This window comes from Leptodactylus fuscus, chromosome 2 (genome assembly GCF_031893055.1).
Source record: "Leptodactylus fuscus isolate aLepFus1 chromosome 2, aLepFus1.hap2, whole genome shotgun sequence".
Classification (NCBI taxonomy): Eukaryota; Metazoa; Chordata; class Amphibia; order Anura; family Leptodactylidae; genus Leptodactylus; species Leptodactylus fuscus.
Window position 1 is genome coordinate 137,530,406 of NC_134266.1, and position 27,868 is coordinate 137,558,273.

The 27,868-nt window shown below is 41.4% G+C and overlaps 1 protein-coding gene across 1 annotated transcript; it reads left to right on the forward strand.

Moving 5' to 3' along the window:
* Window positions 1-1,687: 1,687 nt before the first annotated feature.
* HPCA (hippocalcin) lies at window positions 1,688-27,868 on the forward strand. Its single transcript, XM_075264715.1, has 4 exons — window positions 1,688-1,915; window positions 16,058-16,438; window positions 22,465-22,570; window positions 27,159-27,868. The coding sequence occupies exons 2-4, from the start codon at window positions 16,061-16,063 to the stop codon at window positions 27,254-27,256; spliced, it is 582 nt and encodes a 193-aa protein (XP_075120816.1). The 5' UTR covers window positions 1,688-1,915; window positions 16,058-16,060; the 3' UTR covers window positions 27,257-27,868.

A 27,868-nucleotide genomic window follows, 5' to 3' on the forward strand; every position in this document is an offset into this window, starting at 1 on the left:
TTCTTTTATTCTACAACTACCATGATGCATTGCTCTTCAGTCAGAGCTGACTCACACTACATCCCCTCTCACTCCCTCACATCCCCTCCTGTTTCTCTAACTAGCCCACACTACAAGCCATTCCGAACTAAGTCTGTCCAGATCTTCTGGGTACAGGAGATCACTTCCTTCTGCGGGGCTGGCTCCTCCTCCTCCTCTAGACATCTGCCTATACAATAGAGACGGAGTAATGGTATACCAGCACTTCGGCTCTATTGCACAGGCATGGGAGGCCAGCTGACGTCAAGAAGAAGAGGAGAAGCCAGCCCCCAAAAGGAAGTGATATTCCGTGCTCAGAAGATCTGGACAGGAAGACAGGTAAGTATGATGGCGTGGCGGGGCAAGTTAGTATTAGTGACGTTCTGTTTCCAGAAACGGGGAAACAGAACATTACTGGAAAATCTGAAAATATGTTTGGGGCGTTCACATGACCACCTTGGCGATCTAGGTAAATTTACATTGTTTTTGTAACGTAACTGGTTCACATCTGCGTTTAGTAATCCGTTCGGGGAGTCCGCATGGGGACCCCCCCCGAATGGAATACCAAATGCAATTGCAAGTGCTGTGCAGTAAAAGCACATAGATCCCCATAGACTATAATGGGGTCCATGTGCTTACTGCGAGATCTCCGCAGGGAACATACGGAGAGGAAAGTACTTCACAATCATTATAGTCTATGGGGTCCGTGTGCTTTTACTGCACAGCGCTTGCAATTGCGTTTGGTAGTCCATTTGTAGGGTTCCTATGTGGACTCCCCAAACGGATTACCAAACGCGGATGTGAACGAGGGTTTAGTTAGACGTTAGAATGGGTGTTACTTGTAAAAGTATCATTCTACACCGGACAACTCCTTTAACTATTTGCATCTTTACTGATGTTTTTTTGCACTTGCCCCTACTACAGTCACATTTTTGTTTTTTCTCCTTGACTTTTTATAAAAAAAAAAGTTATATTTTAACTTTATTTTTATTTTTTTTTTCCCCCCAAGCGGACCCGAAGAATGGAAAAGCAATCGCAGGTGTGAACCGAGTGTATATCCGCTATTCTTACATGCTGTCTGAATTTGTGTTTCATCCCTATTTCTAGTACTTATGTTTTCTTTTGGGCCATTGTTTTTACCATAACTTGAAGTATCAAGGGAATTTCTTGAGATGTATTTCCAGTATGTGATATCTGATGCTGCAAGTATCAAGTGATCTACTGGGAGATCTAAAATACCACATGTATTAACATGTATACTAACCTGTGTGTTGGAGTCACCAAATTCATTCCAAGTTTGAATCATCGCCTACAAATGGATTTATTTGGTGTTTTTAGTAATGATTTCTCTTTAAAATGTGTTTGGTGTTTTACTGATGATTTCCATCATTGTCTGAGCTTTCTGAAGGCTCATTCAGTTTGTGCTGAGAACAGGACTGAACCACTCCCCACACAGGGGGGTGCACTAGCTTTGGTCTTGAAGTGGCCTTGGTTTATAGTTCCGATGATTTGACTATTGGATTCATTGTACATAATAGGATTCTTTAGGCTCTGTGAAATATGGTGTATTCCTAAAGCGTGTGTGTATGACATTGCAGTTAGAAAGTGTCTAAGCAGCACCCCCTTCCCCTGTGCTGTATACAATGCCGGCTCCCGGCTGGTCTGTAATCTGTACAATCCGCTCAGCTGCTCCAGGGAGAAGCATACAGTCACACAGGCTGGGGCAGCTCTATTGGACGCACTCACCTGGGAGGCAAGGCGACCGGCGCTTACCAGGCTCTCACCCCGACCGACAATTGGCACAAGTGGGGCAGGGGCGTGTATACAAGTGCACGGCACTATACCCTGGGGCACTGGAAGATTACATCTTGATCCGAGGACAGGACATAGGGATAAGGTAATACAGAGGTATGAATATGTGTGACATAATGTGAGCCTTTAACCCTGTCAGTGACAGGAGCCCTTCCATATGCTGTGTATCGTTACGTATTTGCATGTATATATGTAAACTTGTCTCTGGCTGTATCCCTATAGTCATTCATACATAGGCACCTGAGGCTTGTAAAGCTGTGCCCAGCTGCTCCCATAATACTCCTCACTATGAGGAGCAGGGCATAGTATGGACGATTTGTGAGGTGTAACACTTCTGACTTGTGCATGTCTTATATAAGGTGAATGATGTAATATAGCTTCATTAGACATGGCTATAGCCTGCAGGAGGGCATCAGAGCTGTGCAGGATGCTGGCTAGGCATCCTGCTAAAAGTCTGGATTATGTGCCTGCTACATGTCTGTCACTCCATGAGGAGCAGCACCTCCAGTGGTCTTCTTCATCACTGCTACATGGTGCACTTCGAAATGGGGATGCATCGTTGTAAGGGTTAACTGGGGAATTCGCTGCCCAGTCTTTTGTGCAACCCCCTACCAAACAGGAAAGATGGCTCTTTGGGGCCCCCAAGGAACCCCCTCTCCCCAAGGGGTCACATCTGCTGAGTTTGGTGTCCAGAGATACTCTGCACATGCCAGCTGTGCTGAACAGCTGTACCAGACCCTGGGATAATCCGAGATCAGCCAGCCGGTAATGAATTCCCATCACAAACAGGGAGGAGGTGACATGCCTGTGTTCAACGCAAACATACACCAGTGTATCAGGATCAGGCACTGGCCATAAAGACAAAATATGTGCCACTGTGTAGCTATAGAAGCCTTCTAGGTCAGGCAGCATATTGTACATGTGGGGATTTAATCTTGCTATTAATATACTGTCTAAACTAGCAAAGTACCCTCCAACAACTGTTCTGCATAGTTACTACATGTTACATCCCTAATCGGGAGAAATCGATGAAGCTGGCCATATGTAATCATTTACTTCTCCTACATTTCTTTTGTGCCTCTGGTATGTGCACATCACAGAGATTTCGTTGTCAGAAATTATGTTTTATGCCACTTTTGTAGCATACCTTGTATCCGATGATCCAGTAGTCATATCAGAACCGTGTGTGAAAAAGGAGGAACAGCAAAGCACAAAGATTTTGTTGTATTATGATGCCAAACACTTTACAACATCCTTGTGTCTGATTATCCAGTTGTCATGCTTGCTCATAATATCAGGCCACATATAGTCCTCAATTAGAAAAAAAAATAATCCTGCAATAACTTCCATCTATACACTTATTGCTTTACTGCCCCAGAAACTATTACCTTAGACATTTATGCAGTGTGTCTATGGGCTATATAAAAGACTGGATATAGTATTGATTGACTTGTCCTCTGTAATGGCTCGATTGTGAGTATACTGAATTTAATTTGTCCTTCATTTCTAGAATAACCAAGCACACATCAGGTTTGCATAGTCATAGGAACACTTTTTACAGAATAAATTCACATTTTCTATATGGACAAAACTCATTAGCCAGGCAGCCATGCTACACAAATGTACAGCTAACACCTAATGTTTTATCTTGTAGTATCTATAGAAGTTATTATTTTTCTGCACTGTTTTGGTACTTAAAATAAAACTGTCTTTTAAAGTAAATAAAAGGAAGCTGTGACATTTGTGCTGTGGGTATACATTCAGCACCTTTCCTGGATGGGGATGGCGAATGAATGCTCTTATGGTTTAGAATATGGGGACTTGTACTCTCTGCCCATTTTAGATTCTCCTAATGGGACTTCACAGCAAAGGTCTATCACAAACTGTAACACAAACATAATGACTGCTGCCATCTTTTGTTGGTACTTAGGCTGACTGAAGCGGTCTTCTCCAACTTCTTTATAAACCTACACACACAGATCATCTGAGCATGCATGTTTACTGCCATATACTGTAGAGAGAGGTGGCCATTTATCCCCTGGAGAATAGGATATTATAACATGTTTGACTTTATGTCCCAAATGTGTGTGGTCAGATTTAGTTTACCTCTTGACATAGCATTGTGATATCAAGTTAAAGGTGGAGAGTCAATTCATCCTGCAGACTTGTTACTGCATTGCTGTTCACACATAATAGACCGCCAAAGTGTTCCTATTACAGTGCACTCACATGGCCAAGTCTGCCTTGTGACTTTTTGTAGTACTACTTCCATGTGTTTTCTTTTGTACAAGGTTACAGGTAATTTTGTTGTCATGAATTCCATGAAAACCTGTATCTTGGAATCATGATATGTTCCAAAAATACATTTTCTCTCAATATACATTGTCTCATGGAAGTACAATGTTAGGGCACGTTGAAGCTCTTTGATTCTATAATACAGTGTGAGTCTCTGACAGTAATAGGGTTACACACCCTAGTCCATAATAGTAACAGCTTCTGCTTTTGTTCAAAGTGACACCCACCGCTACCACAATCACATGCAATTCTAAATTACTCCTATCCGGAAAGAAGTGACATCCATAGCCAACAAACAGCTCCCACATATCGCTTCCTTTCATCAGAGATGCTGTGTGACTTGTGTTTACAAAAGGATCCATGGCAGACATAGAAGCCGACACTTAAATTTAATTTTTTTTTTTTTTTTTTTGTTAGGATTCCCTGAGACTTAAATTTCAGTTTCAGAAATGCAGTGGATATGTTGATGGATCTGCATAATGGAGCTTATCTGCATTGGGATAATCCATTTCTCTGTAGAATCTTATAGAAAGAACATATTTCTATTATTATTTTTTTCCCATTGTATGTCTACTAAAGTCCCTAAAGATTTTTTTTCTATGTCATCCCCCCGACTGCCACACCTTGAAGTTGTTATCCTTGACCTCTATAGGGACAAAAAACTTCATATCTTATAGGTGATGTTGTGGGATAATGTCTCCTTTTGAAAAGGCTGCGTTCAGAAGACTGTGATTAGCTCATGTAGATTGTGTGCAGGAATTGGAGCAGCTCTACTGCTTGAAGTTGGGCGGATCAGTTTCGCCTGCTTTTCCTAAAACCCTGGGCCAGTGGAGAGAGGAAATGCTGGAGTTTCTACCCTTGAGATGGGGTATTCGATGATGCAGGATAGCGGCAGGAACACAAAGAAGGCAATGGGCCTTCTCCTCAAGGTGGCTCCCTTGATCTTTTAAAACTCCAGTGGGTCTGCCATGGAGTGTCCTGACTGAAGGTTTGACCCACTTTGGCAGTTGAGATGTCCTGTCCAGGAGCAAATAATCCAGGATTTTGACTGAATTTACTCCAGTTCCCAATGGCCTAAGTACCTTATAGAGGATTGATCTTGCGTCTCAGTATTTATTTATGGAGTAGTATGGGGACATACTACATACATACTTCTCTCTCTCTCTTCATTTAGGTAGATTCAGAAACTTAAAGCTGAGTTTAGAATTTTCGTAGATTTGCTGTGTGCACAAAAGATTGAATTCATATAAAAAAAAATCCCTATGTAAGGATTGTGTGGCTTAAAGTTTAAAAGAAGAACAATTTTCCTTTGTGGATAGTTTATGAATCATGGAAAGAGAGGAAATTCAATTATCTTTGTCGGCCTTAAAGAAATACTACTCATTTTTTTTTCAGCCTTTGGAGCAACTACTGCTATAGCTCTGTTAGATTTTAATCAATCTATCAGCTCTCATATGTCATCTAAAAGATCTAAAGTAGAACTAGTTTCTTCCTTTGATTTTGAGGAAGAAGAGAGTACTATTCTCAAGATGAGGATTCTGTATCTCTCTTCGTGATGGATCCTAGGGATCGTGTCCAAAGAATCTAAATAAATAAATATAAAACTTCTGACGATATTGAAGGTTTTCTTAGAGGGACTCTGCAAATTGAAGCTACCCCCTACTCCTCTACAGTACAAGATTAAATATTTGGGGGTACAGACCTACATTCAGTTTTTTAATTCCAACATCAAAGATATGATTTTGGAAGAATGGGCGGAGCCAAAAAAGAAATTGAGTGTTAGCAACAAAAACAGCCCTCCTTTATGACTTTCCAATTGTCGGGTTAGATGGGTTGCAAAAAAAAAAAAGTCTTGGGAATCTTCAATATATAATTTGAAAAGTCTCATTGCTGACATGTCTGCTGCTAGCTTTATCTATATATTTGGATTAATGAATTAAAAAACCATTTGAAAAGTAAAAGATCCATAGATGATATTATAGACTCCACTACCATGTTGTGAGCAATGATGTGGTTTCAAGCAGATGCCTTAACAGTATCTATAGGATTCAATAATTGGGATGATGCTTTGTCTAAAGTAGTAGTCTAAAGTTTTCTACAGAGCTGCAGCGTTAAGATTGTGGAGGAAAAAAGACACAAGATTAAAAAAACTAATTGTGGTGAATTTATTTCTGGCATTGATGAGTGTAATTCAATGGCTCTTTCTTGCACCAAAGATGCATCATATCCCTTTTTCTGGGCCTAGCTTGTGTTAGCCGTTTCTGGCCAATCCGTGCGTCATCAGTTTCAATTCTATAATTGACATGCTGTGATTTACAAAAACGTGATTGGTTTTGAAATCGCAGCATTTCTGCGGCTTTTTTTTTTTTTTTCCTTTCTCCAATGTGTGGATGGGATTAGCCAGAATCTTATCCACTTTGCAGGGACTGTAAAACACGGTGTTATGTATCCACCGAAGCCAAATTGCTGTGTTTTCACAACGTGGGGCCCCAGGCTTAAATGGTATTTTAGAAAAAGTGTCTGAATTAAAAGAAAAAATTACCTAAAGCTAAAACCCCAAATGAAACCTAATCCAGGGACTATAAAACAAAATCTTGGTGTTGGTTTTACCAGAAAAATCCAGAAATTTCTTCCTGAACCCCAACAACAATTCCACATTCAGCAATAAACAATCGTCTCTTGGTAGGGGAGAGGCTGCTAAGGGTTAGTTTTTTTTGGTGTGGAAGAAAATTACTACAAGTAGGCTCTCTCTATCTTCTCAGAGGGCCTGAGGATAATTTTTTTTTTTTCTTTTCCTCCTCCCAGGTTTGTGTATAAAACTGATGAGAGTAGTACCGTATTTTTCGGACTATAAGATGCACTGGACTATAAGACGCACCTAGGTTTTAGAGGAGGAAAATAGGGAAAAAAAATTTGGAAGCAAAAAATGGTAAAATATTTAATATATGGGAGTTGTAGTTTTGCAACAGCTGCAAGGCCACATTGACAGGTGACCCTGCAGCTGTACGGGGACTCATAGAGTGTTTTTTTTTTTTTTTTTTTTTTTTTTTTGCGGGGCCAGAAGTACTTTTTAGTTATACCATTTTGGGGAATATCTATTGCTTAGATCACCTTGTATTGAAAAAAAAACCTGGTGGTTTATGATATATGATTTTCTACTTTTATATATATATTCTAGGGACAGGAGGTGATTTAGAACTTTTATTTATTTCATATTTTTATTATATATTTTTAAAGTTTTTTTTTTTTTTTTTTAACTATTTTATTCCCCCCCCGGGGGCTTGAACCTGCGGTCACTTGATTGCAAGTCCCATAGACGGCAATACAACTGTATTGCCGTCTATGGGACATTCTGTCTATTAGTATTACGGCTTGTCATAGAGACCGGCCGCAATACTAATATAGCAGTGACAGGCCTGGGAGCCTTCATTAGGCTCCCGGCTGTCATCCGAACAGGTCGGCTCTTGCGATATCCCCACGCAGGAGCTGGCCTGCAACTTCACAGGTACGGGGCCGGTGGGGACCGGCCCCGGGGGAGAAGGGGTCGCCAATCCAGACTACAGACCCGGCATCCGCTGTACTAGAGAGGCGGATGCCGGCGAGGGATAGACGCCATCACAGGTGCCGGGGCCTGAGACATCGCTGCGCTCCTCTGCCCTGCATGAAGCCAGCGGCGGGGGGACGGAAGAGCGGAATAGCATCGCCCCTGCCGCTGCTGGCTTCATGCAGGCCCCGTCTATCTCTTGCCGGCATCCGCCTCTCTATGTGCCAGGCGCCACATTCGGACTATAAGACGCACCCTTCTTTTCCCCCCAAATTTGGGGGGAAAAAAGTACGTCTTATAGTCCGAAAAATACGGTAGTTCTACAAGTGTTAATTGATCAACCTATTTGGATGATTTACTTCTTGCCTCAGATCCAATAGGAAACCTACTAAAAGATCTATGAGTGACCAAAAATCTGTAGGATTGCAGATTCAGAACCAGATACTTTCAGTGTTTTGTAATTGTTTTTTTGTTTTTTCAAAATGTAAATGTGGTTTTGAGGACAAATACCTTTTTTTTTTTTTTTTTTTTTTTTTTTTTTTCCACTCAGGATATTCACTTGTTTCAGTGACACATAGGGCTTTATTTTTATGTTCTTTTTATTTTTGCATGGTTTTCTTTTCTTTTTTTTGTATATTCAGGAAAATGTTTTTTGTTTTTTTTTTGAGCCAGGACCCTATATTGCAACTGGCCCCAAGCGATCTCCAACTGTAAGCTTGGTTGTTTTTTTATGTAGATTGTGAGCCCCACAATTTTTATTTATTTTTTTCCTATCAGTATGTCTTTTGTAGAAAGGGAGGAAATCCACACAAACACAGGGAGAACATACAAACTCCTTACCGATGTTGTTCCTGGCGGGATTCGAACCCAGGACTCCAGTGCTGCGAGACTGCAGTGCTAACCACTGAGCCACCGTGTTGCCCTTGTCAGCTTGGCTGTTGGGATTTTGAAATAAAAGGCCCCTTGGACAAAAGTTATATTTGATGTTCATACTAGCAGAAAAACAAATACCAATGCTATTTACCTTAAGATTTGAAAGAAATTGTGCTGATGGTGTAGGCATAAAGTCCTGAATCAATCTAACCCAGATTTAGGTCAGATTCTGTAATTCCTTCATAAAATATCAGAGCTGGGACTTAGCAGCACTAAGTACCTTTTTTGCCCAGTCTTTAGCGGATCGTAGATGGGTAAAAAGGTTCTTCAAAAGTCTTTATCTTCTGAAGTAGGATTATGTCTAATTGTAGAGGTTCTATCTAGAACACAGGGACCACATCCAGCCCACAGCCTTGTGTTTTGTAGCAGGCGGTGGCATGGCCACCTCTGTCATGATACAACCGAAGGCGATGACTGCAGACGGCGCCTAATTGCATGAATTGGGAGTGGCAGTCTTCTCTATTATTTTATAGTTTATTGTATGATTGCATTAGGTATTGTCCAATTAATTTACACTCCTGTCCAGGCCAGCCTCTGCCACCACCTCCAGGAAGTGTTGCATGTTGTGTTACTGCGCCTTTTTCAGCATCTGGCACAGTATGCCCTGGTGGTGGCAGCGGAGGTCAGTCTGGACAGGAACGTGGATCGGTGAATAGTCCTATACTGTTTGAGAGTTAGATAATCTGTGGGGGCAAAAAAAAAAAAATGGGGCCATAGGCTCCAGTACCATACTACTATTTTTTTGGGAGGCCGCTCTTGCTCTTGTAGTTCAATACAGGAGCGTACTGCATAGGCGTTGGAGGTTGGACCGAGACGGAAGACAGAAGAGGCGGGGTTGCAGCTGAAGATGGAGGCGTCGCTGGAGAGATCTCTTTGGCAGCAGTGGGGACGCCCCCATCACCATTTGAGCTCTGGGACCTGCCCCCATTGCTGCTGAGAACTCATTTGCATACCGGTTAAAAACCGGTATTTCTAAGGAAAGGCGCCGCGGAGACCACGTCTACAGGTAAGAGACGAATAGCCTTTCTATTCAAACGTCTAGAGCAAAAAAAAAAAAAAAAAAAAAAGCCATTTAGTGGTAGAATCCCTTTAAAACTCCTTTCTTTCAAAACTACCCTTTTAATAGCAATCACCACTTCTAGATGTTTAGGAGAAATTCAGGCTCTCCTCATCACAGGAACTTGCCTTCAAATCTTAATGACACAAAACTGGAAAGAAACAGTAATTTCATGACCTAGATTTTAGAAGGTCGATTCTCAGATACCTAGAGATTGCTAAAAGATGTATGAATGAGTCTAATCTTGTTGTCCAGTTTGGGGATAAGAATAATGGCTTAATAGCTTCTGAATGTGCTATTACTCTTTGAACTAAGTTCACTATATCCCTTTGTTACGATGTAGCTAATGTTCAGGTTCCTCAGGGATTGAAGGTCCATGTTGTCTAAGTCATGGTGTCCTCACAGGCAGAAAAAGAGGATGTCTCATTGGATGAGATTTTTAGGGCTTCCACCTGGTTTAGGGTTCATGAGTTCTTTAATCATCACAGATTGAATTTATAGGCTACTAACAATCTTGCCTTTGGTTGCAAGGTTCTGCAGGCAGCGGTCTCACCTTTAATATACTCATGGTAATTTTTTAGATATAGTTGTCATGGGGCATGGACCATGGAACAAGAGAATTATGCTCAGCTTTAATTTGGTTTCCATAAATCATCCATGATGACCCTTATATGCCACCCCCCTTGTTTATTTATTACTAAGTTTGAGTTATGTTACGTTGGTATGAAATAATGCCTGTTTATCTTATGGTATATAGTTATTGTAAAATCACTGGTGCGTGGTGGTGGGCAAGGCCTTTGTTTTCTGTCCCTATAGAGGTCAAGGGTAGCAGCCTCCAGGCATGACCATCATAGTGGACTCTTGGAAACCAAATTTACTGTAAAATACATTGTCATTTGCATTATGCAGAATATTGACTGATTTGATGAGGATTTAGATATGGAACCTATACCTATAACCTCATGAAATCCTAAACATGTGAACAGGACCTTTATTCATCCAGCAATGCAAGCCACCAACCTCTCTTGGCTGCAGCTATTTATCCACTGCTGTCCTATATGATAACATATGTCTGTTCTCACTGTTCATGGTAATTGCCGCCTGTAACATGTCACCGTGCAGTATCGTCTCTTTCTTTAATACATTGTGCAGGGAAATTCTTTGGAAACCCGGCTTCTTCCTCTGTAATCTGTTTGTCTTGATTAGATAGGCCAGATCCACAATGTTGTTTCTTGATTTCAGAGCTGTCATGCAGTGAGCACAGCAAATGTCTATAGCAGAATATTATTTTTTCTGTCATAAGCAGATGGGAAAGAACCTAATTTCATGCAAAATACATCCAGGTTTTTAAGTGTGAAGACACTGCTCATTACAACCAGATTCTAGCTGTCAACGTAAAAAAAATATAATTGGTTATTAGGGGACATCTTGCCATTTCTATAATTCTGTTTCTCATAAATGATTTCTATACAGTTCAATGTATTATTGTTACTAAACAAAAATATGTAAAAATATATTATATTTATTAATATGTATTTATTTTTGGAGCACTGCTAATTCCATTCCATTGCTGTTCATTTGAAAAGGATTTGCCCACATAATACACAGTCCAGTCATATTAATGTGACCACCACCTACTTTTGACGTCAACATTAACCAATTGCAGAAGGCACATGTCATCAGCCATCTGGGTGCACTCATCATTGTGGAAGGCACGAGGGATCAACACAAGTATGCATCTATCCTTGCGGACCATGTTCACCCCTACATGCGAATTGTTTTTCCTCAGGATGATGGCATCTACCAGCAGGACAATGTGACGAGCTATAAAGTAAGCAGTGTACGTGCGTGGTTCGAGGATCACCAAGATGAGTTTACCGTACTCCCTTGGCCAACAAATTCACTGGACTTGAACCCAATTGAGAATCTGTGGGACCACCTCGATCAGGTTGTTCGCGCCATGGCTGTTCAACCATGTAACATAGCACAGCTGGACATGGCACTGGAATCGGCATGGCTCAACATCCCAGTGAACATCATCACAACATCCCCTCTCTTCCTGCACGTCTCGCAGCAGTCCACTCTGAGAAAAGTGGTTATTCTGGATTTTGACAGGTGGATTTTGACAGTGGTGGACTGTGTATAAAAATGAGTACAGAAACTAACCTAGTGACCACCTGACACAATAGTAGAGAGGTGCTGCAAGGGCTTACAGTCTACAAGGGCATTAATGTTATTGGAGGTTGTAAGTTTTCCTAAAAAGTTTGATTTTCAGGTTGCTCTGAAGATTTTGGTTGTGAGGGAGTAGACTTATGTATTATGATAGCCATTTCGAAAGTGTGTGGATGCACACAAGAAATCTTGCAGGGGAAAAGAGCAAAATGAAGGAGGTTTTGTGAGGGAGATTTGTGGGGATGTAGTATTAGGGACACTCATTTTATTAACCCCTTCCCGCCGATGGCATTTTTTTATTTTCGTTTTTGACTCCCCTCCTTCTAAACCCCATAACTTTTTTATTTCTCCGCTCCCAGAGCCATATGAGGTCTTAATTTGTGTGGGACAAATTTTTCTTCATGATGCCACCATTAATTATTCTATATAATGTACTGTGAAGCAGGAAAAAAATTCAGAATGGGGTGGATTTGAAGAAAAAATGCATTTCTGCGACTTTCTTACGGGCTTTGGTTTTATGGCGTTCACTGTGCAGCCAAAATGACATGTCCCCTATATTCTGTGTTTCGGTAGGGTTCCAGGGATACCAAATTTATATGGTTTTATTTCCATTTTGACCCCTTAAAAAAAATTCCAAAACTGGGTTAAAAAATTTTTTTTATAAAAGTCGCCATATTCCGACGGCCGTAACTTTTTTATACGTAAGTGTACGGGGATGCATAGGGCGTCTTTTTTGCGGGAAATGTTATTGCTTTGATCACTTTTTATTCAAATTTTTATCAGAATCAAAACAGTGAAAAAACGGCGGTTTGGCACTTTTGACTATTTTTCCCGCTACGGCGTTTACCGAACAGGAAAAATATTTTTATAGATTTGTAGATGCAATGCAATGCATTGCAAAAAAATAATCCTTTCTTTTGCAGGCTGCATAGACCAGCCTGCAAAAGAGAGAATTTGCAGACAAGCATGGGAGCCTTGTAAAGGCTCCCGGCTGTCATGGCAACGTGACGTCGGCCCTGGAGCATGCTCCAGGAGCTGGCGATCCCGGGCAAAATGGCGGGGACCGATCGGAGGTATTAGAGCCAGTTGTCTACTGCTTAAAGCAGTAGACACCCGGCGGCTATGGTGGCTGCCCGGCTCCCGGGTGGTCGCCATAGTTACAGACCCGACATGCGCCGTACTATTACGGCGCATGTCGGGAAGGGGTTAAACAGGACTTTAAAGAGTCACAAAATTAGACTGCTGCAGCCTAGCAGAAATTGCAACTTGTTCAACATGAATGTAAATAAATTGTATTTCAAATATGATTCATTGACAAATTTACAGACAAAATTCAGTTCTCTTGGCCTAACAAGGAGATGCTTATAGGTCTTAATTGTATCATTTACATACTATTCATTAAAAAATTATAATTAATCCGGACTATTTTGGCATGTCAAGTCCTTGTTGATGTAAGTTTCTAAAATCTGGAAATATAAAAACAAAAAACTTGAATCTTCAGTAGTTGATACCTTTTATAATGGCTAACTAATAATGATGACATATTACAACATTTCGAAGCTCTCTGCTTCTTCTTCAGGTATATCTAAAAACAATTTCTGAAGGATACATATTTATGTACAAAGTGACACATAGGACTAGAATTCTAGGAGGGAGGGTGGAAGAAGGTTATTGGTTATACAACTAAATAATTCATTAGTTTGAAATCTTATCAGTTCAGAGGATGTCTTTTATGGCTGTTTCAGTTCAGTGATTTCTGTAGCATGCCATGAACCCACGTGGGAGATTCATCCCTTTCTCGAGAGTGTTAAATAAGGTCATTAGCTTGTACTCATAAATCTGTCTGTTTCCTTGATTTAAAATTCCCTCTTAAAATCAAACTTTTTATGTCATTGGTGATATTATGATCTTCACTGCTGAAATGTTTTGACACAGGAAGGTCCATTCTTTGTTCTCTACTTAGGTGTGTTACAGGTGAACGTACCTGGGATTTTATATACTGATATACTAAAATGCCATAATTTGAATGTAAGACATCAGGCCTTGTCATCTCCCTGTCTGATGGGCATGCACACATACCTTAACACCAGTTACTTCCGAGTAAGGTGAACCCATCAGTATGTTTTTGCAATGCACAGTTGAAGGTAACCAAAAACAAACACATGAGCACCATGCAGAGGTTGTTCTGGTTATAATTCTTGCATAATCCTTGAGTGGCAAATTGAACTTGGTTAACTAGAGCTGACATACAAAAGAGTTATTCAATATTTTTTTTTTTTAAATGTATAGATAATATTTTGGGGTAGAAGCAATAGACTTTAAAAATTTACAAAATTTCTAAGAGATAGTGTGATGTTTGACAAATTTCGAGTATGTTTTAATAATGTATACTCCAACAATAATGACTTAATGAAACAATAATGAAAATCCTACACATGGTAAATCTCCACCAGTAGATGTGTAGAGGGTTAGATGGTGTTCTAACCCCAGGCCTTAGTGTTCTTAGTGTGTAAATGTAATTTTGGATGTGGAAGTCCTTTTTTTCAAAATCTGAAGAAAAAAAAAACTATCAAAGTCCCGGAAAACCCCTTAAATTTATGCATTGCAAAGAATTAATGAGTTATGCTGCAAATACTTGTAACACATGAAGATATTTTTTTTTTTTTTTTTCCTGCTACCTTTGAACTGAAGTTTCCTGTTCATTAGCTTTCTCTTCTCACTGGTGATCAGGTTAACATGGGGACTCAAAAGACGGAGACTCTGTCCACTTAAAGGGGTTGGCCACTTTCAGACCAGTATTGAGGAACACATGTTGTTTGTACAATAAAAGGATATACAGTTTTCCAATATACTTTCTGTATCAATTCCTCACAGTTTTCTAGATCTCTGCTTGTTGTCATTCACTCTGCTTACCACTAGTGGCTAAAACTCTGACCATGGTCATGTGATTTACAGTCCATGGTCATGTGATGAGTACACAGGTGCACAGCTGATTACCAGGCAGATGTCTGATTACTGTGCTGTGACTATAACGAGCAGCACCTGTGTGCTCATCACATGACCATGGACCGTAAATCACATGACCATGGTCAGAGTTTTAGCCACTAGTGGTAAGCAGAGTGAATGACAACAAGCAGAGATCTAGAAAACTGTGAGGAATTGATACAGAAAGTGTATTGGAAAATTGTACAACTTTTTATTATACAAAGCATAACATTTGTCTCTCAATGTTGGTCTGAAAGTGGAAAACCCCTTTAAGAAGCAATTACGCTCAAACCCGCAGACCCCATAGACTATAACTGTGTCCGCCAGGTTTCCGGCGGTTTTATACTGCATGCGGCTGAAAGAATAGTCCTCCGTGCAGGACTTTTTCTCTCCAATGATTTTAAGTGGATTCTGTGGTGGAGTCTACTATGGGGACTCCAACGCTGGTGTAAATCCATTCTTAGGCACATACCATATATCCAAATATATGCACCCCAGTACTTCCCTTAGATTTGCTTTCATGTACCTGAGAGATCCCATTAAAAGCAGCAAGTTTGGAATCGAATGCTGCCAACATTGAGAATTATTTCACAGTGGAAAGCTAAATAATTGGCACACATTTTAGTGTTGAAATGGGTATTATGGCTTTTAGACATTTCCTGTCAGCTTTTAGTTGGAAGATGACAGCCTGATCTCTATGGACTGCGTTTAGATTTACTGTAAGATTGTTATTTCTTAGTCTCCTTACTTAATTATGGCCTTGAGTCTTTCATTTGTCTCAGTGGAGTGAGGTACAGATGTTCTCCTTACTGAGAAATAATAAGTCATTCTTTACCCTTCTGGGGGTTAATGATTGTTAAAAATGGAACTGAAGTATCTGCTAGGCTTTAAAGGTGAGTCCCGTAGGAGGTCACATATCCTTAAGACTAATGTCCACTGTCCTCCTCGCAAATGAGCTACTTACCTTGGAACCATTCTGTTTGCGCCGCAACCTTTCTGCTGATATTTAACAGTAGCTTTGTGAATTTTTACAGCATTTTCTAATTTTATAGACCATAAGACTTGTGGGCAACACAATGAATGGAGTCTAAATATTTTAAATTGTTATTTGAGCCCATCTGTAAAGTTTCATAAAACATTTAGGAGCCTTATTTATTGTATACCAATTGAAGTGTTGTCTTTTTTTTCATTATAACACTTTTTTTAATGTATTGTGTGTCCTTGTATTTTGGCATGTACAGGCGATGGGGAAGCAGAACAGCAAGCTCCGCCCAGAGATGCTACAAGATCTGCGGGAGAATACAGAATTCTCAGATCACGAGCTGCAGGAGTGGTATAAGGGCTTTTTGAAGGACTGTCCATCCGGTATTCTCAACGTAGAAGAATTTAAGAAGATCTATGCCAATTTCTTCCCATATGGAGATGCCTCCAAGTTTGCCGAGCATGTTTTCCGTACATTTGATACAAATGGTGATGGGACTATAGATTTCAGGGAGTTCATCATTGCACTAAGTGTAACCTCAAGGGGAAAACTGGAGCAGAAACTTAAGTGGGCATTCAGTATGTATGACCTCGATGGCAATGGTTACATCAGCCGGGAGGAGATGTTGGAAATAGTACAGGTATATGGAGATGAAAATGCAGTTTATAGCTGGAGTTTTTGTAATGTGTAAAATGATGCAATATGTATGTATATGCATGTGCACATGTGCAAACCTAAAGTAGGTTGTGGTCCATCAGCTTCTGTGAAGCTCCTCCTGTGCTAAATATAAAGCCACTTGAATTTACTTACTCTTCATTGTAATGTTAAGGTGGTTATTCACTTTTGACTAAAGTTGATGAAAATACAGTATTTAAACAAACAAAAAAAAATACAGTATTTGAACAAAAACCTTTGTTGGTTAAAATTGAACAAGTAATCGTTTTAGATTACAGATTATTTGTCAGCTTGAAGCTTTATGGCCAGTAGCTGGGTAAAAGATCTTTTGTTCAGAGGATCATTCTTTGAAAGAATGTTCCCAGAAAGTTTGTTCCTTCATCGCCCAGCATCATTGACCAAGGATAACTAATTTGAATGATTATAATTGCCAATATAAACTAAAAAGGTTATGGCTCCATCTGCAAAATGATTTTTCATCAGAATTTGTTTAACAGATGCAGTGGCGGATCCAGGGTTTGCGGGGCCCTGGGCAATTGACTTTGGCGGGGCCCTACTTACTGGGGGTCTCGCACTTCTAACCTGTACTTCCCAACTGTTGAAGACTAGAAAGAGGGAACAAAACGTGTGGCGCGTGCAGCGCGCCGCAGCAAATTAGACCCCGCCCACTTTTATGTTGACTCCACCCATTCTCATTCAATTTTCATGTGATTCCACACAGTATAATCATCCTACAGTCACCCGTAAATTATATCTCCCCCCCCATTTTCATATACACCATTCATCTACCCCTAGTTTCATGTCCCCCCCTCTATCTCTGTCCCCAGTTTCATGCCATTCTCCCCCTTTATCTGCCCACAGTTTCATTTCCCCCCGTCTCTGCCCCAGTGTCATGCCGTTCTCCCCCCTTCATCTGCCCCAGTGTCATGCCATTCCCCCCCCTTCATCTGCCCTAGTGTCATGCCATTCCCCCCCCTTCATCTGCCCTAGTGTCATGCCATTCTCCCCCCTTCATCTGCCCCAGTGTCATGCCGTTCTCCCCCCTCCATCTGCCCCAGTGTCATGCCGTTCTCCCCCCCTCCATCTGCCCCAGTGTCATGCCGTTCTCCCCCCCTCCATCTGCCCCAGTGTCATGCTGTTCTCCCCCCCTTCATCTGCCCCAGTGTCATGCCATTCTCTCCCTCCATCTGCCCCAGTGCCATGCTGTTCTCACACACACACACACACACACACACACACACACACACACACACACACACACACACACACACACACACACACACACACACACACCATTCCTCATTCCCTCGCAGCTTTCTCCCTCATACACATATTGTAGCCGCGATGTGATGACTGGAGCTCAGCGTTAAAGCAGGAGCTGAGCTGTGACAGCTCCGGCTTTAAACGCCTATGCATTCGGCTCATTGGCGTCCTACAGCCGATGAGCCGAATGCATAGGCGTTTAAAGCAGGAGCTGTGAGCTCAGCTCCTGCTTTAACGCAGAGCTCAGTTGGAGTCGGGACATGCCGACCGGGACCATTTTGTTCGGTCCTGGCCGCGCCGCGGGGCCCCGCTAAGCGCGGGGCTCCGGGCGGTTGCCCGGCTCGCCCGGCCCTGGATCCGCCCCTGAACAGATGTTCAACCAGCAGGAGGTACTGTGTCTCATTAAGGAGATATTGGTTCAAAGAAGACCACTTTGCAGTGTACAGGGACTTGTTTGTCCATACATGTAAATAAGTCCTCCACAGTGGAAAAGGAGAACTTGTTCTAGTTTCACCATACTGCAAACTGACATCTTTTAATGCAGCTTCTCCTAAGGCTGGTCTTACACGACCGTAGTTTTACACCACAAATGGTCCACAATTGCGGGTTTAAAATTGCGGACCATTTATGGTCCCATAGTTTTCTATGAGGCCTCTTACACTACCGTAGTTTTTGTCCATGGTGTGGCGCGCCGCAACCGTGGTCCGGACAGTATATCGCATGTCCGTAATGACTGTGCTTTTACAGAACAGAAGGTCCAATAGAAGTCTATAGGTACGTGCATTTTTGCGGATACACGCAACACATGTTCATTGTATCCACAATTGTAGTTGTCAATATGTGTGTTTTGTGATGTGTTTTGTATTTTGCGGAACCGCATAATACTGATACACACGGAACGTTGCGGATGCACTTTGCGGACATCTGCGGAATGAGTTTTTAGAGTGAAATTTGTGTTGCGGATCCGTAAATTGCGGACCACAAAAACCACTACGGTCATGTAAGACCAGCCTTAAAGGGGTTGTCCGGGTTAAAATACAAATCTTCCCCTAAACGAATCCCCCTCCCCCACCTAATTTCTAATTTACTTTAAGTGCCTTCCTGTCCATGAATGGCTCCTTATCTGTTCCTCTCTTGAAGCGCTTGTGCAGTCTGGAGGTGACTGCAAGACATGAGCAGTGGAGTTGGCACTCCATTTCTACTGTGCAGACCTCACAGGTACTTCTGGTCTGTGCACAGGCTAGGAGAGAGGAAGAAGAGGAGCCATCTCCCAGATCAGAAGCTAGATAAGTATCATGCGGTGGGGTGGGCCTAGTTAGTTACTTGTGAAGGGCTAGTACTGGCTGCAGGGGTAGCAGTGGTGGAGGCTGCCACCGGGCCTGGGACTCTAGGGGGCCCAGCGGCAGCCGCTACCACTGTAGATTTTTTATTTTAATAGGTTGTTACCTGCTGGAGTAATTCCAGCAGTTAATGGGCCCTATTTACTGTGGTGACTGGTGCCACCGGTGTCTGCCTGAAGATGGATACGGCAGCACCCGGCATTTTGCAGAGGAGCTGCCTCCTCCGCAGTCCATCTTTTAACAGTAGTGAAGCCAACAATTGTTGGCTTCACTACTGTACTCAAGCAGGGGCCGCCTGCTGTCTGGGCCCCTGCCACCCAGCACTTGCATGATGACTGCGGACAGGAGAAACATCTATCTCCTGCCCTCTGTCCCCAAGCACTGATACCTTCTGCTGGTGTCTAGTCTAGTGGCCTATAGGACCTTTGAGTGTCATGATGTAATACAAGGTCCTTTAACCTACTAAGATATGATCAGAGCCATGTGTCGGCAGAGCTATTCTGTATTGTACAGGTCAGTGTACAATGGAGGGAATGGGGGTGAAGGCTGTCTGTGAGTAAGAGGGGGAATGTGGGTACAGACTGTAAGAGGGGGATCGGGGTGCAGGCCATGTATGAGCAAGAGGGGTACATGGGCATGCAAGCTGTGTGTGAGCAAAGAGGGTGATGTGGAGGCGCAGGCTGTGTGTGAGAAAGAAGGGGGAATGGGTAGTGCAGGCTGTGGGTGAGAGAGTGTGGTGGAATGGGGGGTTCTCCGCCTTTACATCACCCTCTTGCTCGCACACAGCCTGCACCCCCATTTCCCCCCCCCCTTGCTCGCACACATTCTGCACCTCCCTTCCCCCCTCTTGCTCGCACACAGCTTGCACCCCCATTCTGCCCTCTTACACCCCCATTCTCCACTCTTGCTTGCCCCCTTGCTCATACACCTGCACGCCTATGTACCCCTCTGGGGAGGGGGCATGTCAAAAGTTCGCCACGGGGCCCCGCCATTCCTATTTTTGCCACTGAGTAGGTGGGATAGTTTAGCTAGAGAGAGAGAGGGAGGGGGTGTAATGGCGTAAGAGAGGAGGAAGAAACAGTGACAAGGACATAATGTGGAAGGTACATAGCGGGAAGATAACAATATGTACACAAATGCAGAAGATGACAGGAAATCCCACAGACACCCAGAAATCACTCAAAATGCTGCTAAAAGTATATGGGTGTACTTTTAATCCATTAATAGCACTAACAAACCTTTTAAAAAATAATTTTTGCCCATAAAACCCTTTCAGTAAAACATAGTACCCCATTTAGGACTTCTCATCTAGCCAACCAGACCCTACTTTGCACTGATGAGAGAGTATAACCTTGAAACAGGTGTCTGTGGATGGTACCCACTTCCTATTCTGGTTTAGCTTTATTCCCATATTATGTCACTAGGTTTCAAGAAAGTCTAGCATAAGCTCCTTTTCGAAAGGTAGCACTAGAGCAACTTCCCTTTTTCCACCAAGAAGGACCTATTTGGTTATTCCTTTTAACCAACAATTTATTTTTTATCTAATTTTATTTACCACCTTTAGAATCTCACGCAATATGTAGCCACAATATTTAGGACCATGCAAATCCTAACTACAGCGAAGGAAATAATTATTTCTTGCTGATTTTGTAAGGTTGCCCACTGACAGACATATAAATTTATTTGCATTTTGCATAAAGAAATAAGTATTTGATCCCTCTGGCAAATAAGACGTAATACTTTGTGGCAAAACCCTTGTTGGCAAGCACAGCAATCAGACGATTTTTATAGTTGTGCGTGTCAGGAGGAATTTTGGTCCCTCCTCTTTGTACAGTAGATCATCTCTAAATTATTAAGATTTTGAGGCTGTCACTTGGCAACTCGGAGCTTCAGCTCCCTCCATATGTTTTCTATGAGATTATGGTCTGGAGACTGGCTAGGCCACTCCATGACCTTAGTGTGCTTCTTTTTGAGCCACTCCTTGCCTTGGCTGTATGTCTTGGGTCATTGTCCTGTTGGAAGACCCATTTTTAATGTCCTGGTGGATTGAAGGAGGTTGTCACTCAGGATTGGCTCCATCCATTCTCCCATTTATGCGATGAAGTAGTTCTTTGCCCTTATCAGAGAAACACCCCCAAAACATAATGTTTCCACCTCCATGCTTGACAGTGGGGATGGAGTTCTTTAGGTCATAGGCAGCATTTCTCTTTCTCCAAATGCAGCGAGTTAAGTTAATTCCAAAGAGCTCAATTTTTTTTTATTTTTTTTTTTGTTTCATCTGACCACAGCACCTTCTCCCAATAACTCTCAGAATCATCCATTGGCACACTTCAGATGGTCCTGCACATGTGCCTTTTTGTGCAGGGGACCTTGTCTCCTTCTCACCCAGCATCTTACTTATGGTTTTGTAGCCCATTCCAGTCTTGTGCAGGTCTATGATCTTGTCCCTGACATCCTTAGAAAGCTCTTTAGACTTGCCCATGTTGTAGAGGTTATAGTCTGATTGAGTCTATAGACAGGAGTGTTTTATATAGGTGACAATATAAGACAGCTGTCTTTAATGCAGATCATGAGTTAATTCGGAGAGTTTAACTGGTCTGTAGGAGCCAGAACTCTTAATGGTTGGTGGGGGCTCAAATACTTATTTCTCGAGATGCAAAATGCAAATTTATACAGTGTGATTTTCTGGATTTTATTTTTGATATTCTATCTCACTGTTAAAATTAACCTACCCTTAAAATTAAAGACTGTTCATGTCTTTGTCAGTGGGCAACTTTACAAAATCAGCAAGGGATCAAATACTTATTTCCTTCACTATACATGTTTAACGTAATTGGTCATATTTCAACAAATATTGTATTTATTCTATCATTTGCCATGTAATGATAGTGAGAAAGAATGCGCCAAGCCTTAAAATATAGATTCAGTATACTGTGACGTTAGGAAATAACCCTGCAGGGATACGGCTTGGCTCCTGATCAGTCAATCGATTTGATGCGATGATTGTATACTTTATATAGCAAGCTTATCAGTGACATTGCTATGGCAGGGAGGGTTACAAGAATAGTGCATGATGTGTGATCTACATAAATAAAATCCCTCCCCCCCCCCCATACAGGTATGAATACTTGATATCTCTTCACACATTGTAATATAACTGAAAATGGTGAGCACATCCTGAGCTCTGTTCAATGAATCATATTTGTATTGTTCTAGAGAGATTTTATGTAACCTCATCCCCTCAGCAAGTTGTATTTAGTCTGTTAACCGCGGACACTCTTTTCCATGAATATTCTTTTATTTGCATGATTTAAGTCTTCATCGTATAGTTCTGAACTCTTGGTCTTGTATATAAATGATATAATTCCTGTCTGACTTATGTTCGTAGGCGATTTATAAGATGGTTTCCTCTGTAATGAAAATGCCTGAGGATGAGTCCACACCAGAGAAACGAACAGAAAAAATATTCAGACAGATGGACACAAATAATGATGGTAAGTTGGAAGCACAGAGCAGTCCTTTCTTCATCCCAGCTATACTGAGTGTGACCCGTCATGTCTGTGACACCGTGTTTTACATAATGCCTGGTGCACTGTGTGTGTTCAGAAACAAATGAGCAATGTTTTCCTATGCTTTCGTGCCTGGGTAAGAGCACAACTTATTGATCTCCACTATCCCTCAATATACTGCCTCCAGTGTCAATCGTTCTCTGGAGCTGCTTCTTTTGGCATAGGAACTATGGAAATAGAGTCTGAACAGCAGTGAGAGTATCTCCGGTATGTCTGTAGATCATGCAACACTAGCGCTATAGGGTGATGCCATCTTACAATTTGGGAAATTATGCCAAAATGGACAGGTACATTGCCAGGAATCAGTTTTATAAAGCCATTGGGAACTGGCATCATATTATTAACAGGAGTCAGTTAGGGTCAAAATACCTCCCAAAACTACTAATAATGGAATGTAGTGGTCTTTAATTGGAGAAGAATCATACCATTGTGGCCACAAACCATTGATGCAATTCAGAGAGAAGCTACTTTTGGCAAAGGCCCCATGTAGCATCCCGCAGCAAAAAAGCGCTGTGGGAAAAACTGTGGTAGCAACGCATTGCCGTTCTTCCCGTACCTCTTTGCACAGTAAGTTCACAGAGGTTTCCTCTCAAACTTTCACTGCAATCCCATCCACTTTGCTGTGACTTTAAAACCCCACGTTTTTATACACTGCGTTTACACCGCAGAGTTTATGCCATATGGTGTCCTGGCCTTTTATGGGTATGTGAACAGCGTAAAAGTACATTGGGGACAAACCAGAGAATTCCCCACCTCTGATGCACTTGCAGACTGATTTGCATAACTATAGGAAGATGATCTCTACATTGATTCATCAGTTGGTGGCCACAATCCTCTATTTCTTCTCTCTCATCCTTTAATGATGCAGCTCCTCTTTGACATTAAAGGGATCCTATCATTAAAACTAAATTTTTTCTGACTAAATATGCTGAATCAAACGGTGACACTTCACCCCAAAGTCAGCCAGGTAACACCAGGACAACTCTGCACCTTGCTGACCTTGTAATGGGTCCATAACATCACTGTGCCTTAAAGGGATCCTATCATTAGAATCCCTTTTTTTTCTAACTAACACGTAGGAATAGCCTTAAGAAAGGCTATTCTTCTCCTACCTTTAGATGTCTTCTCCGCGCCGTCGTTCGGTATAAGTCCTGGTTTTCGTCGGTATGCAAATTAGTTCTTTCGCAGCACTAGGGGAGGGCCCCAGCGATCAAACAGCGCTGGGGGCATCCCCAATGCTGCGAGAGAACTCTCCAGCGCCTCCGTCTTCCTCCGGTGCTGACTTCAAACTTCTAGGCCAGGGCAAAGCCGCCTGCACATGCCTGCCCAGAAAAGGCCGCTTACACAGTATTGTAAGCGGCCATTTTCTTGTGTTGAGCACTGGGGCCCACCCCCAGTGCTGCGAGAGAACTCAATTGCATACCGACAAAAACCAGGATTAATATCGAACGTCGGCACGGAGAAGACATCTAAAGGTAGGAGAAGAATAGCCTTTCTTAAGACTATTCCGATGTGTTAGTTAGAAAAAATTGAGTTTTAATGATAAGATCCCTTTATGATTGGTGACTTTTTTTTTTTTTTTTTTTTTTCTTTTAAATGTTTTCCACCTCCACCTTTAATTTAACTTTTTAATTTTTCTGTCAACATAGCCATATGTTTTAATTAGCTTTCATTATTGATACTTTGACAGGGTCAGTGGGAAATGTACAATTTTTTTTAAATTTTGTTTGAATGACGTTAATAATTACAGCAATTAATAATTACATGACAACTTCAGAAAGTCATTTCGATTATGGTGCCATACCATATTTATATCAATTTTTATAATGTGATGCTGTTTTTACTAAATAAAACACCATTTTCCAAAAAGAAACGAGGAGCTTGTAGGAGGGAATTGTAGTTTTTATTGGTACCACCTACACAACTTTTTGATCACTTTTTAATGCTATTTTTGGGGGGGACCAAAATGGCTGAAACACATTTATCTGTGGGTTTGTTTGTTTTTTGTTTTGTTTGTTTTATGGCACTGACCATATATGATAAATAATGTAATTTTTGGACAGTGCACAACAATGCCTACTATGATTGTTTATTTTAATTTTTTTCCCATTGTTTTTGAATTGGAAAAGAGGGGGTAATTTTTACTTTTTTTTTTTTTAAATATTTCTTTTAGGCCAGGGCCCCATGTTGTCAAAAGGCTGCATTTTGCATTATTTACAAAGTGGATGGGATTCTGGCTAATCTCATCCAAGCATTATAGAAAAAAATCACAGTGGAAATGCTGCGATTTCGAAAACCCTCCTGTTTTTGTAAATTGTCAGTAATACCTATGGAAACGCTATCGGTTTCTGTATAGGTATAATAGAGGAAAAAAGTCTGAATAGACGAACTCTGTGGACTTTCTGGGAAAAACTGTGGGAAATTGTCCTCAAGCTGTTTTAACTTTTATTTTTTTCCTGCCTCATTAGGAGCATCTGTATTAGTATTAGTATCTGCCGGTAGTATCCATAAGGGGATGTGAACCTGGAATTTCTTGCTGTCTTGCATATAGTACTGTAATACTTATATAATGGCAACCCTTGAGACCATTTGATCTTACCAGAGGGGAACCAGAAGGGTTGAAGGAGCTGGTGGCTATGTTGTCTCCTGACCACCCAGTTGCCCTGATTGCTATTGATCATGGCATGTGAGGAGTTAAGCTACAGGAGTTGGAGCATTTTCCAAAACCTCCAGCTAGAACAAGGGCCCCGATGTATAATATACAGTAGTTATGCCATGTAGCAAGCACCACTCCTATAGTCATATCTGTGCCATATTGCTATGGTTCTGTGTGTTAACCATAGGCTCTGCATGATGTAATGCAACACCAATTCCAAAAAAGTTTGAATACAAGAATGCGATGATTGGAAATCTCATTACTATTATAACTAGATTATTCAATAGAACATAGAGCACATATTAGAAGTTGAAAATTAATTTTTTCCAAGTGGATTGGAAAAATGTCTAACTCATTTAGAATTTGATGACAACAACACATCTGAAAAAAGTTTGAACAAGGTTAACAAAAAGGCTAGAAAAGTAAGTGGTACAATGACAAACAATAATGACAAACAGATGAGGGTTAGGGTGCCCGCCCCTACTCTTTTTGAGAAGTTTTGTCAAGTGAGTACCTCTAGGAAGGCCCTGATATCAGATATTTAGCATACACTCTCTTCTATGGAGGGGTGCACTCATACATGGGGCACACAAATATATGGCTAAGTGGACATAGGCTTTAGGCAGGCAGATCTTCTCAGCACAATGGCAGATGATATGGTCTTGTGCAGCCAAATCATCCACATGTATTACATTCCGTGAAACTCATTATAATTTACTCATGTTCTGGTACCATACCTATATGCATTCCTACAACCTGCTAGAGATGCCTCTCTGAGGATGGCACATTATAGTACATCTTTTGGAGCTGCCCCTTGATCCTTACTTTCTGAACAGAAGTTAAGGTGTTAACGGGTGAGCATTTTCCTGGATCCTCTTGTCTATTTACTTTAATTTGCCTCCTCGCCAAAAAGACATCTAAACTCTTCCTGTATCTTTGCATTGTTTCTAAAACACTTGTGGCCCTCCCCTGGAAAAGTGCACACCATCCTTCTGGTCCTGCCCTTGCACCCGGTATCAAAGATCTGCGTAGCCTACAGTATCTTACTGCCACAACACAATGACGGTCTGGTCCCCATGGGCTACGTACTGCATTCTCCATAGTCTCTGATCTCCCTATTCTTTGTCCTGCGGACTCAAATGGACAAGAACCATCCAGTTTATCAGCTCAGAGTTCAAAATTTGAATTACTGCTTATCAATGAAAGGCACTATCAATGTTAATCAGTATATAGAGGTCTTAGAAGAACATATCTAGATAACGTCTCAGGGCATTGCATATCCATCACAAGAGCATGGCTTCACAGAAGAAGAGTCCAGGTGCCTACAGTTTAGACCTTATTGGTGCATTCCGGGAAAAAAAAAAAATCTGTCTAATTAGACCCAAGACTGTTGAGCATATCTAACAAGAATAGGACATTATTTATCTCCCAAAGCTACAGTGAGTGGTCTCCTCACTTCCCAGACGTTTACAGACTGTTGTAAAAAGAAAAGTAGATGGTAGACATGTCCCTGACACAACTTTTTGGAGCTGTGTTATTGCCATCAATTTCTAAATGTGCAAATTTTTTCACATGAAAAAAAAACCTCAATGTCTGATGATTATATGATATTTCCATTCACTGTATTCTTCTATTATTTACATTTTACAGAGTGTCCCCACTTTTGTGGATTGGGGTTGTAGTACAGTGCAGAGCATTAAGGGGTTAAAGGCTCCTATATGACAAAAGCATTGGTTTTAGAGCCATTTTGGACCTAACAGACTCCTTTTAATAGCGCTTGGTCATGGTCTTGGTCTTTGCCTGCTCTTTGGTCTTTTTGGTTTCACCCCAATATGTTATGTTCTCATTTCTTTGCAGGTAAACTATCTTTGGAGGAGTTTATTAAAGGTGCCAAGAGTGACCCATCTATCGTAAGGTTACTTCAGTGTGATCCCAGCACAGCCTCACAGTTCTGAGCCTTGTTGCAGCCTGGGAAACCTTCATTTCTTCCAGTGGCCGTGCCTCGTCTCTGCTTAGCGGCATGTCCCAGAATCCTTTTGGGCATTAGATGGACATAAATGCACTGCCAACCAATCAGCCCACTTCCTACCCCTTTATTTATTAATCTAAATCTTGTATTATGTTTATTATATGGAGTAACCATGGGTTGCATGGAGAATTTGGGCACAAGGGTGGGGTGGGCATTTTTAGGTGTGAAAGGGGACCAGAGACACCTTGCGAGTTTAGATTGTTACAAAATAGAATTGGTTAACAGGTTTTCTGCTTTGATGGAAACAAGGTGGTAATGGATGCACTAAAGCAGGTAGTTACTATGCACGCTACATTTAATATATTTATTAGGGGAAGGGAGGGTAGGTTATTAGTTTCCTATCTTGTCTAGATTTGCACTTCGCTATGTCTCCTTCTTCTCACTAGAGGGAGTGTGGTTTAACTAGTGTCCTTCTGTTCTGGGTAGTTGATCTGTGAATAATAAGTTGATCCCGCTTGATTTTTCTACTTACAGAATCAACTCATTAAAATGCCAGTGTTCACTGTAAACAGAGGCGTTAATAAATACACAATATGCA

Coding starts and splice junctions, on each gene's coding strand:
- HPCA (XM_075264715.1), top strand. CDS start 16,061: ATGGGGAAGCAGAACAGCAAGCTCCGCCCAGAGATGCTACAAGATCTG. Junction 16,439..22,464: donor AGATGTTGGAAATAGTACAG/GTATATGGAGAT, acceptor TTATGTTCGTAG/GCGATTTATAAGATGGTTTC. Junction 22,571..27,158: donor GATGGACACAAATAATGATG/GTAAGTTGGAAG, acceptor ATTTCTTTGCAG/GTAAACTATCTTTGGAGGAG.